This window comes from Dromiciops gliroides, chromosome 1, assembly GCF_019393635.1.
Source record: "Dromiciops gliroides isolate mDroGli1 chromosome 1, mDroGli1.pri, whole genome shotgun sequence".
Lineage (NCBI taxonomy): Eukaryota > Metazoa > Chordata > Mammalia > Microbiotheria > Microbiotheriidae > Dromiciops > Dromiciops gliroides.
Genome location: NC_057861.1, coordinates 262213285 through 262226292, shown reverse-complemented (window position 1 = coordinate 262226292; position 13008 = coordinate 262213285). Strand labels below are relative to the sequence as shown.

The window sequence follows — 13008 nt, the reverse complement described above, 5'->3', positions numbered from 1 at the left end:
ACACTAGCTGTATGACTTTGGGCAAGTGACTTAACCCCAATTGCCTTAAACATCTGGGGCTATCTCCAGTCATGCTGATATCTATCTTGCCACTGGACCCAGATGGTTCTGGAGGAGAGAGTGAGGTTGGTGACCTTGCACAGTCCTCCCTCACTTAAATCCAATTCACTGTGTGGAAATTTATTTTGATTTGGGGACCCTACCTTTGGACTGAGATTGGAAAGCCTTAGGCCCTCAGGGTCTCTTCTGTGTGGGAGGGGCTGGTGCTTCAGCTGAGCCCAAAAGCCCTGTGGGCTGTACAAGATGCCAGGTCAGACAGCTAGGGAAAAAAAAAAAAGCCCCAGCTCCCTCTGACCTCAGCGGAGCTATCCAAAAGATCCCAGATAGCCTAGGCTGAGACATATGAGGCTGGAGTGCACCCGCCCCCCCAACCAGCCGCAGCCCTGGCTGGCGGATTAGCTTGGTCTGTGGGGGCACAGGAAGCCCCGAGATTTGAGTGGAGGGAAGAAAAGGTATATATAGACCTGGGAGTTAGACTCAGGGGATGGGACTAGAGATGGGGCTACAAGATCGCAGGAGAAGACGGGAAGGACTAGGAGCAGGGAAAAGAGAGGCCGAAGGGCAGACTGACGGAGCAGACAGACAGAAGGTCAGTGAGAGAGAAACACAGCGGTTCAGCAGTGGCAGTAAGGAGAGGAAAGTTAGAAGCAGGGGGATTTACAAAGTGAAAGGGTACAGGAGGAGTTAGTGAAAGTAGCTGAGCAAGTGAGTGCCCTGAGGCAAGAGAAGGTTCAGGCCCTTATTGTATTTTTTTAAAGTTCTAAGCGCAGCAGGTAGGAAAGAGACTCATTGGAAAGAGATGCACCACAATGCAGTCAGGTTGTACATTTTATTTCCCTGTATTCTTAATTTTAAATAGTATCTCATAAATAAACTCTGCTTTGATTATTTACTTAAGAGCCTTCTTAATCTTTAGCTTATCAATTTTGGGAGTGGAGCAATGTGGTGGAACTTTATATAAACGGCCCACGTTAAATTAACAACAGTCAGATAGCCTAGCCAGCTAGTCAACAGTCCCCAGATTAGACCTCCAGTCAGCTTTAGCCCCCAAAATTAGCCTGAGTCATCAAAAATATCCTACATTTGAATGGCGACCGTGGCAGGACTTATGGCCCACTTATAATTTTCTAAACTTATAATTTTTCATATAGTTATAATTTTTCATAAATCCAAAATTATATAATTTTCCAGACTTGATTAGCTTATTAATTAATTTTTTACAACTGCAAGTCATGACATCACCTGGATGGTCCTCTGAGAATGAAGGACAAACAACAACAACAACAATCCTTTAGTTCTGATTCCTTTAAACCCAAATCACTCTGGCTCTCACTGATTGGCCAATAATAGATCCCAGTCTAAGCCTCACTTGGTCAATGTTTGGGTTTATTAGCTCTGAAGGAGTATAAACAGCATTTGTTTCTGTTCTGGCCAGAAACCCTGAGGGTCTTCCCCTTCCAGATTGATTCTTTTGAGTAGGCAAATTAGGCCACCTTTTGCCTCTATTCTTATCTAGCCTTAAATCACTGAAACATAAATCACAGACAAAATTGAGACATGGGAAAGACCTTAGCTTAAAAAGGCCATGGTCTCTCACTGTATCTGGGGCTGTCTTCTGTCATCCTGACCTATATCTTGCCATTGGACTCAGATGACCCTGGAGGAGAGAATAAGGCTGATCACTTTGCACAGCCCTGCTTCACTTAAATCCAATTCACTTGCAAGTCAAGACTTCACCAGGGGCAGCTAGATGGTGCAGTGGATAGAGCACAGGCCCTGGAGTCAGGAGTACCTGAGTTTAAATCTGGCCTCAGACACTTAACACTTACTAGCTGTGTGACCCTGGGCAAGTCACTTAACCCCAATTGCCTCACTAAAAACAAACAAACAAACAAAAAAGACTTCACCTTCCCGATGTCATTGGACCTCTTTGAGAACAAAGGACTAACAACAGTAACAACAAGGTGCATTGGTCTAGAATTTTCTCCTTTGGTCTCCCCTAGAACTTTATTATTATTATTATTTTTAGTGAGGCAATTGGGGTTAAGTGATTTGCCCAGGGTCACATAGCTAGTAAGTGTTAAGTGTCTGAGGTCGAATTTGAACTCAGGTCTTCCTGAATCCAGGGCTGGTGCTCTATCTACTGCGCCACCTAGCTGCCTCCCTAGAACTTTTTTTCATGTGCTTTTGCTTTTCTACCTTTGGGAGAATAGTCAGGTGCTCATGTACCTGCTGTTTCATCAGTGTATATGTAAGTTTTGTATAACTTGAGGACCAAAATACAGGGTACATACAAAAGGGGATTTGAGCAATGATATTTGTCCTACAGATTTTGGTCTTTGAATCTTAGCTTTCACTAGTCCTTCATCAATCCTATACATGAAGTGTACAGATTGTGATTTGCATCGGTGGAGGGAATGCCCACGTGGATGAAATCCCCAATTCACCAGAGTATCTGAAGTATAGTGCTAGTAAATAGAGTATGACTGTGTATACCCCCTACCCCCATCCCACATATACGTTACATAAGGCTGGCGGTGAGGTGCAGCACTATGAACACCAGCCCACCTCACTCTCCATGGCAGCAGTAATTATTTGTATGGTTAAGTTGTTTGTTTCTTGGAAACTCCCTTATTGGATCAGGGAAAATGAAGGTGACTCAGTACTACAATTTGTATGTTCTTAAGGCATTGTGAAGATTGAAGATATATATATATATATCTTTTGTTTCTTTCTGGTAAGTATGTGGGGCTGGATTTGAACTCAGGTCCCTCCTGACTGATCAGTCTTTTAAACACTCACTGCTCTACCTAGCTGCCACTTGTCTAGTCCTTTTAACAAATGCAGTACATTGAGTGACTTAGGCTGTGTAGTTTGTTGTCACATGTTTCTTTGGATTGTATGGGAAGTGAAATTCTAAGTGTGATGGCTGAAGCAGATAATTCATATTATTAAGGGAAATTAAGGAACCTCCTTCTCTGAAGATCTTGAAGCACAAAAAAGATCCTTTCCTGTTTGTTCATTGTGGTTAACAGAGATCAAGGTAATGAGTTGGATGATCTCTGGAGATTTCTTCCAGTGTTGCAAAGGGATGTAACAGTGTTATTACTTTTTATTAAATCATTTAAAAAACCCATCTGTGTACTCTTACACTTTAGCTTGTTTATGACTCTTGTGGATGGAAAATTAAAGCACAGGAGACAGTACCACAGATGACTTAGCATGTTCCATATCCTTTCCCTTGACACCAGCAGGAGCTTATTTTTTTTTCTTAATGGCATCAACTACAAAGAAAGGACACAAATTTCATATATGATTCATTGGACAGCTTAAATATATTCTCTCAGTGGTCAAGATTGAAATTCCTTTGAACTTTTTAGGAGAAAAAAAAAAACCTATGGTATATTGTTACCAATAGTCTGATCTTTTAAATTCCATATTAGCATCCTCTACCACCCATTATGAACACTACCTCTAGAAATGATTTGGAAGTTTAGCTGACTTTCCTTATCAGAAAGCTAGTGCCTAAATACATTTTTTTTTTTTAGTGAGGCAATTGGGGTTAAGTGACTTGCCCAGGGTCACACAGCTAGTAAGTGTTAAGTGTCTGAGGCCGGATTTGAACTCAGGTACTCCTGACTCCAGGGCCAGTGCTCTATCCACTGTGCCACCTAGCTGCCCCTCTAAATACATTTTTGATATACAAAATGTTTTACCCTTGTGCTCATTTAGTCTCTTGAGGGAAGGCAGTGACATTAAGGGACAGAAGATAGGAGAGAGAGCATTCCAGGCTTTGGGGACAGCCAGTGCAAAGGCATTGAGCTGGAGATAGAGTACCTTGTGAGAGGATCAGGAAGTAGGCCAATATGGATGGACCATAAAGTGCATGGAGAAGGAAGAGCATGGAAGAAGACTGCAAATATAGGAAGAGGCTAGGTTGTGAAGTGTTTAAATGCCAAAAAGACTCTATATTGGATCCCAGTGATGGTAGAGAGCCACTGGAGTTTATTGAGTAAGGGACCTATGCTTTAGGAAAAGTACTTATGAATGGGGAGAGACTTGAGTCAGGAAAACAAATTTAGGAGGCTATTATAATAGTCCACCTGAGAAGTGATAAGGGCCTAAACTAAGGTGGTGGTTATGTAAGTGGAGAGAATGGGATAGTATATGAGATGTTGTAGAGAAAAATGTTTGGCAACTGATTGGATATGTGAGATGGAATGAAGAGTTGAGGATGACACCGAAGTATGGAATCTGGTTAACTAGTAGGATGGTGGTACGCTTGACAGTAATAGGAAAGTTTGGAAGAGGGATAGATTTGAGAGGAAAGGTGACTTTTCGGACGGGGGGCATCCCATTTGAAATGTCCAATTTAAGCAGTTGTTGATGCATGACTTGGGCTCAAGAGAGACTCAGGCTGGATATGTACAGCTGGGAGTCATCTGCATAGCTGATCATGGAGCTATGGGAACTGATGAGAGATCAGCAAGTAAGAAAGTATAGAGAGAAGAGGACCCAGAACAAACCCTGAAGAAACACCTGCAATTAGAGGTTGTGACCTGGCTAAAGATCCATCAAAAGATACTGAGAAGTAGTCAAACAAAGAGAACATAGCCAGGAGGAGGAAGCAGTCAATAATGCCAGATACTGCAGAGATGACAAGAAGGATGAGCATTAAGAAAAAGCCATTCAATTTGATAATTAAGAAGTTATTGGGGGGCAGCTGGGTGGCGCAGTGGATAGAGCACCGGCCCTTGATTCAGGAGTATCTGAGTTCAAATCCGGCCTCAGACACTTGACACTTGCTAGCTGTGTGACCATGGGCAAGTCACTTAACCCCAATTGCCCAGCAAAAAAAAAAAAAAAAAAAAAAAAGAAGTTATTGGTACTGAAGTCAGGAGGACCTGAGTTCAAATCTAGCCTCAGATCCTTAGTAGCTATGTGACCCTGAGCAAGTCACTAAACCTTGATGGCCTCCACCAAAAAAAAAAGTTATCAGTAAATGCAGAAAGCAATTTCAATTGAGTGATGAGGTTACACTATGTGAAAGTACTGATGAAATGATAATAAATTAATAATAATAATTATTAACAATTAATTAAAATCTGAAGGGAAATACTAAATAAGTTTGCATATCTTCAAAAGATCTCTAAACTTCTAAAATCAATCCCTTAGGAAACTACTCAAATATTTTGCTGATCTAACATTCATGATGATTTCAGCTTTTCATATGCCTCTTTTTTGAACAGTTCTTATATTTTCTTCTATAGTCATGGTTATCAGTTAGTTATTTTCATTTCATTGATAATAATAGCTGACATTTACAAAGCACTTTAGGGTTTGTAAAGCATTTGGCATAGATTATTTCATTTGACCTTTATAAGAATCTTGGGAGATTACAACTACAGCTGTTTTACATATAAGGAGACTGAGGCTCAGAATTTATGTGACTTGTCTGTGGTCATAAGCTAGCTAGTAAGTGTCAAAAGTAGAACATCAGACTTCTATTTAGATAAATATCAAAAGCTAAAGTTTAACTTTTATGCTTCTTATAGCTAATCTCTTATTCTGATCGCTAACTTTAGTTCTCTTTTTATAAGCCATTTAAATCAGTTGGTTAGAAAGAGGTACCGAGACCAGAATTATGGCTTTAACTTGCTAATTAGTTTGGTTATGGCTAATTTGCTAGTTAGGTAGCAAGTTAGCATAACCAAAAAGAAAAATCATGTTCTATGACCACTCATCATCCATCTCAAGATCTCCCATTACCGATTACTCTAAGTGGTACACAGCATAGCAGGCTAATGATTACAGATGGCTCTAATGCAATTGCATCACTATTAGTGGGGAAAATAAGTTTTTACTAATGGCCAATCTATAAAATTATTATTATATATGACATATGTAATATATATTTATGTTTTCATTCAACTTTTTTTTCTAGTGTGATGTCTAAAACAAGATGCAGAACTCTTATTGAATATCAGTTTATATGTCTATTGAGCAAAAAAACTGTATAACTTGCAATGAACCTGAAAAGCATCTAAAAGTATTTTTGCTGCACATATAAATGAATTATTACAAGTGATAATTAAGCTAATTCTGGGTATCAAGCCTACATACCCAGCATAAAGCTGTAATACCACAAAAATAATATTGATAAAATATTTGTTATATAAAATAGAACAAATATAAAGTCCTGAAACTCCATGGTAACATTATTTAATTATAACCAGTTTTTGATGTTCCTGTGAAACAAAGTACTCATCATAATATTGTTTCACTTAGCATGTTTTTATACTCTTATATGTAATTATTATTATTAATCTTATTATATTATACAATTATTACATAATAATAATATTATATATTATTATTGGTTCCAAAGATTTGTCATGCCGTGGTGGGAGTGGGGATAAGCTCCCATTCTCTATAAAATGCTCCAATGGCGTGCGTCTCAAATAGCCTCTGACAACCGAAGCCCAACTCCTGGCCTTGTCGCAGAACTGTTTCCACTAACAGGAGAAGGGGCGAAGGCGAGTCACTGGCGCCTTAAAGCTAGTCTCTTTGGGCAGGTGGGGCTCGTTAGCCTTGGCAGGCAACCTGCCTAGGGGAAGGAAACCCTGATTTTAAACCTCTGCTGTCTTGCGGCTATACCCATATATGGGAAAGGCTTCGGGAGTTAACCCCGAGGAAAAATCAGGAGTCAGAGTCCCTTAGGCAGTTGGATGTTGGACATCACATCCCACTGGCAACTCCTGCGGTGGCACTGGTGCCAAACTGTATTGGCTCTGCCTCTCCTTTGGATCCACCACTGTCGCGGAGGGGGAAAACCTGCTGTATGGGCAACAGCTTGTTTTCCATATTGATCCGCCCAGGCAAGTGCCCTGGAGAGGACACTCCAGCTACTCCTCATGGGGTAGATACAACATGGGATGCAGCAGTTACCGGTTATAAGTCACTCAGGAGCTGCGGCTCCCGTATCAGACTGCACAGCCACACTGTGGCCTGTGGCTCTTCAAGGCACTGATCCATGGTCGTTCGCAACTGGTGGAGGCCTACTATATGTAATTATTTATATTATATAATTATCATGTCATCATTTATTCCTCTCCAGCATTTTCTTGACTTTACTATTTCTAACTTACTATCTTATAATCATATACTTCTGAAATCCTTCTTAATCCTCCACTGATCAAGTTTTACTCCTTTTAGAGAGTGTTTAAATAGGCTGTCCTTTATATATAAAGATCTTACTAATATGCCAGTTTTGTCATTTTTCCCACATTGGTGAAGCTTGTGTTTTCAAAGTACCTTTGTTCCCAACGGTATATGCAGACCTTGTCTTTGGAAGAGTTTCTCTTCTGTGTGAGACTAAGCTGCCCTATTGAAAGGGTAATTCCATAACATTAGCTCCTAAAATATCAGCTTCTGTTCAACTAAACAATCCCAAATGACAATTTCCTTTTTTTGATCTAGACCTGTTTTTTCATTTGTACAGAGAAGTTTCTGCATGCAAAAGTTGTTCACTGATGCATATTTGCAGCTTTTCTTAGCTAGTGGGGTACTAAAATATTACTTGACTTGCCCATGTGAGGTTGAGGCACGACTTCTACCTAGGTCTTCCTAACTCCAATCTTCCCACCCCCACTACTTGACACTGTTTCTGTAGCATTTCATGTAAAAGAAAAGGTATCTATGAATGCTTTTCAGATTTCCTGCAGATTAGGCAAGATTTTTCTTCAATAGTATTTTAGATATAAATATTTTCCATGCAAATCAGCACAAAAATTATTCCCACTTACTATGTCAACATTATTGGTCTGTAGGGTAAATTTCTTTTTGTTTATTTGGTTTTGGAGGCAACTCGCTTAAGTGATTTACCCAGGGTCACATAGCTAGTGGGTGTCTGAGGTCAAATTTGAACTTGGGTCCTTCCGACTCTAGGGTCAGTGCTCTGGAGAGTAAATTTCTAGACTTGGAAGCAAAGAGACTGGAACAGATTCCTAATTTCATTTCAGACTCATTTAGTCAAATTCTCTCCCTCCCACATTGATCATGTATGTAAGAGAAAAGAAAGATACAATGAGATAAAACCCTAGTGCTTTATTTTTTTAGAGTGTAAATGCCCATACTTTTCCTTCACTTTCCAAAATAAAAATGGAAGCAACCTCAGTTGATACCATTTTTATAAACATGAACACATCATTAACTTAATTCATTCTTTAGCCAAGCCCTGATTTTAAAATAACAGTAATTCTTTTCAACAAAAGAATTTTCTAAGCAGTGTGTCTCCAATCAGTTTTTGCCCACACATTTGAGATTGATCCATATTAAGGGAACACTGCTTACATATACTGTATATACATATGCATGTATATCCATACCTACATCCTAAGGTGGAGGGAAATACCTTTACAATTAGGGTCCACATCTACTAAAAGATGGCTACAAAATGTGAGTTTCGACCTATTGTGTGTCAAGGGGTAATGGCACAGATGTATACTGCATTCAAAAATGAGAGTGCCGAGGGAAGGCAGGAGTTAGCAGATTGCTACTGAACAGCTTTTCTTTTTAAGATGAAAGTAGCCGTTCATGTAACTCATACAAAAAGTCTGAATGTTGCCTTTTCTTTTTTTTAGTGATTGTACCAAGGAAATTAGAATGGAAACCTTTTGTAAGGGTAGCCTTTGCCTTGCTGCTATACATTATAAGAATTATTATAACATGCTTCTATAATTATAAGAATAAAAATATTATGTTTGTAAAAGGACAAGCCTTATTTTCCGTAGTCTCTCCAAAACATCACTAAAGGTGATTGGTGACTACATTTTTGACTTGTGATTTTAAAGCCCTCTGTGAAAGGAAACAATGTCCATTATTAAAATATGCCTGAGTATTAAGTCAGATGAAGATTCTATCATCTCTAAACTTCTCCTTAGATGTGGCCCATGAGTTTATTGTTGTTGGTTTTATTAATGTTAATAATAAATATATTTGAAAATCCTATGCTTCAATGGATTTCTCAGATAAGGACTGAAGTAAGTCCTTATAAAGAGCAGAGTTCATAAATCGGGGGTATGAGTCTCTGTGCATTAAGGTATAAATTTGAAGTTGTGCATCATCAAATGTATGTTGTGATGGCTCTAGCATGTTCCTGTTGATAACTTCTCTTACTCGGGAATCCAGGCTGACCTGTGGACAGAAACAGATGATGTCAGCATTAGGCTCTGCATTGTTCCATTTCTTATCCTGTCTCCATTTTATCATCTTTCTTTTTCCATTTTCAAGTCCCTTTTGGAATAAAAATAAAGAACCCCTTGCCAATAACTGACATATCAAAAACTGAAAGCATATTTGTTATTTTCTTTGAAAAATAAACAAAAGGATATAGTATATGGTATAGTCAGCATGATATGGTGGTTAAGAGTGCTGCATTTGGAGCTGGGAAGAGGGTTGGCGGTCTTGACTTCTGACATTTACTAGCTTTGTGACCATGGGTTTAATCATGGGTCTGAGACCCAGGAATCTCTTTAATACATACTTTGGAGGTAACAAATAGGCCACCATATGTTGGTAGAGGGAGTTTCCATGCAGAGGAAATCACAGATCATTTCTTAGTTAAAGAGACAAAACTTTCCTTCTTTTGAAGGCTCTGAACAGTTTTCTGGAGCACTAATAATTAGGTTATTCTTCCTCTGGGCTGCTGTGGAGCAGGAGAGCTGTATGCATAGACTTAACCTTCTACTTTCTGAAGTAGCGAGCTGAATATTCATATCCTAAAGCACATAGGCAGAGTTACACAGGCGGTTAATAGAGAGAGCCCTGGGAACTGCTGACAATGACTGATTTATTTGGTAGGATCAATGAGGCTGATTATGAACCTGCCTTCAGTGTTTCCCTGTGCTTTTCTATTAGCTGCCAGACTGGGGCATATCATAGTGGATAGAGTGCTAGTCTTGGAGTCAGGAAGCTTTAGGTTCAAATTCTACCTTGGATACTTACTAGTTGTGTAACTCTAGGCAACTCACTTAATCTCTCTTGGCTTCAGTTCCATCTCTCTAAAATGAGGGAGTTGGATTTGCCTCTAAGGACATATCTGGCTCTAAATCTATGATCCTCTCATTCATATCGCACTACCTAGTCAAGGGTACAAGCCAACACCAGAAGAAATTTATAATAGTAAGTGGTGCTCTATAAAATAATATTACACATATATACTGTATTTCATATGCAATATGTACAGATATAATTATTTTTAACTTTCAAATTATCATTCAATGATTTTCCTATTATTAAAGAACTCTTTTACAGAAATGGTCACCATGGAACACATTTGGCTATACTTCTGTTCAGTAAATTGCCAAGAGGCACATTGGCACTTAGGTAGGCCGCTGAAAGGCTCAAAAGCAATTAGAATGTTGAAGGGACTTAAAAGTCATACGTGTATCCTTTGTAGGACCTGGGGATGTTGAGTTTGTGTAAGAAAAAATTTGGTTGGTAGAGAGGAGGACATAATAGCTCTTATATATTTGAAGAGTCATGTAGAACAAGGGATTATATTTGTTCAACATGGTCCCAGAAAGCCAAGTTAATAGAAGCGGGTGAAAATTATAGGGAAATAGATTTTTTTAAATTCTTTTTTTTGGTGGGAAATAGATTTTGATGTGCACTAAGATTAGGAAAAATTAGGAAAAGCTTGAAGAAGGTAGCATGTGAGATGAACCTTCAAGGGAGAGGGTGGTTTCAAAAGAAGGAAGAGGTAAGGAGGGAGAGCATGGGAGATAAGCCCATACAAAGGCAGGGAGGTGTGAGATGGAGATGTCATGGAATGGAATGTCATGTCCTGGGAACAAGCCAGTTTGGCTGCAGTGTACCTTGTACGAAAGTCATGTGTAATTAGCCTAGAAAAGACGCGAGAGCCATATTGTGAAGGAGTCAGTTTGTGGAGGAATTTAACAGACCTGCCTGAGGGTGGCAAGGGCATTAAGTGAGAAATCTGCTAGCAAAGACTTTCCCACTTATCTAGGATACTGCAAAAGAGATTCTCATTTCCACTCAGCAGGACTAAGTGACCTCTGAGGTCCTTTCCAAATCTGTAGATTTTATGATGCAATATAGAGAGCACTTGGCCATCACAAAGCATGAATTTGAATCCTGACTCACACATTTACTAGTTATAAAAATGAATATTATTTTCACAAAACCTTTGCTACAAGCTTGTACGAAAAGTGTTTTATTTTTTTATTATTTTTTTTTAGTGAGGCAATTGGGGTTAAGTGACTTGCCCAGGGTCAGACAGCTGGTAAGTGTTAAGTGGCCAGATTTGAACTCAGGTGCTTCTGAATCCAGGGGCGGTGCTCTATCCATTGCGCCACCTAGCTGCCCCACAAAAAGTGTTTTATAAAACTTGAATGCAACGTGCATATGAATTGTCATTATTATAATAAAGTGTATATCCTGGGAATCAAGGCTCTGGTTTGAGATCTCCTGGGTAAGGCAGCCTCCTCATTCATGAAATTAACGAAGATAATGAGGAGAAGACCCTTGTTCTAGCATTGATGAAATCTTCTTAATTAGGTATGAAACTGTCTTGCCCTAGGTACTAATTGACCCACTGACACCATATTAAGGACAACCGAGTCCTCTAATTATGCACCTAAGCTACACAGTAAAACTTGGCCTTTAAAAGGAAAGCAGGAACAGACAGAAATAGAACCAGAACTAAGGATGGTCAAAAAGAAGCCACTTGCCTCCAGTTCCCTGGGCCCCAGAGGTGGCAGTGGAAGGAGGTAGCAATAGTGCAGGAGATAGTTTAATGGCCTGCAGCAGGGGTAGATCCCTGACTTTCTGAAGTAAAAGGAAAATCAGTGTATCAGTCCTGGGCAGCTAGTTAACATGGTTAGATAGAGGGTTGTATGTGGAGTCAGGAAGATCGAAGAGAGGGAACATGGCTCAGTGGGAAAGATCACTGACACGATCAGAAGACTTGGGTCCAAACCCTGGCCCTGCCACATACCTGTGTGATCTGAGTTTTTTCATCTGGAAAGTGAGGGTTTTATACAATAGGGCCTCCACGGTACCTTCCAGTTCTAAATCTATGATCTTCTGAGGGCCTTCTGAAATTGAATCTTGCCTCAGACACTTACTAACCATCTGACCCTCGGCAAGTTACTTAACCACTGTTTGTCTCAGTTTCCTCATCTGTAAAATGGGGATAATAATAGCACTTATTTCTTAGGGTTGTTGTGAAGATCAAATGAAAAAAAAATTGTAAAGTGCTTTGCAAACTTTAAAGTATTATACCAGCAGTGTGATATAGTGGATCCCGTGCTGGACCTCAAGTCAGGAAGACCTGAATTCAGACACTTATTAGCTGTGTCATCCTGAGCAAGTCAATGAACCTTTCTTTTGGGTCCAGGACAGTCATGTTCCCTCCTTTGTTTCTTTTCTAGCTTTGCTCCTGACTTTCTAGACTTTACCATTCCCCCATCCCTTTTCAGCTCCCTTTTATGTGTTATTTGTCCCCATTAGAACATAAGCTTTTTCTTTTCTTTTCTTTTTTTTGCAGGGCAATGAGGGTTAAGTAACTTGCCCGGGGTCACACAGCTAGTAAGTGTCAAGTGTCTGAGGTCAGATTTGAACTCAGGTCCTCCTGAATCCAGGGCCGGTCTTTATCCACTGCGCCACCTAGCTGGCCCTTTAAAAAATGTATTTATTTATCTTTTCATTTATTTATCTATCTATTTATCTATCTATCTACTTATTCATTTGTTCATTTATTTGTTCATTCATTTATTTATTTTTAGATCATAAGCTTCTTGTGGATAGGGAATATCTTTCTTTTTTGGCATGTATTTGTACTCCTAGGAAAAAGCACAGTTACTGGCACACAGTGAGCACTAAATAAAGGCTTGTGGTCATTGCCTCAGTTTTCCCATCTGCAAA

The 13008-nt window shown here is 39.5% G+C and overlaps 1 protein-coding gene across 3 annotated transcripts in view; it reads right to left on the bottom strand.

The window, feature by feature from the left end:
- Positions 1-8163: 8163 nt before the first annotated feature.
- The window catches only part of RGS20 (regulator of G protein signaling 20), an 89775-nt gene continuing 84930 nt past the window's right edge, over positions 8164-13008 (bottom strand). For all 3 annotated transcript variants that reach the window (XM_043975485.1, XM_043975484.1, XM_043975483.1), the window contains one exon: positions 8164-9255. In XM_043975485.1, the coding sequence (XP_043831420.1) occupies positions 9067-9255 (189 nt within the window). In that variant the 3' untranslated portion in view covers positions 8164-9066. The remainder of the gene's footprint in view (positions 9256-13008) is intronic.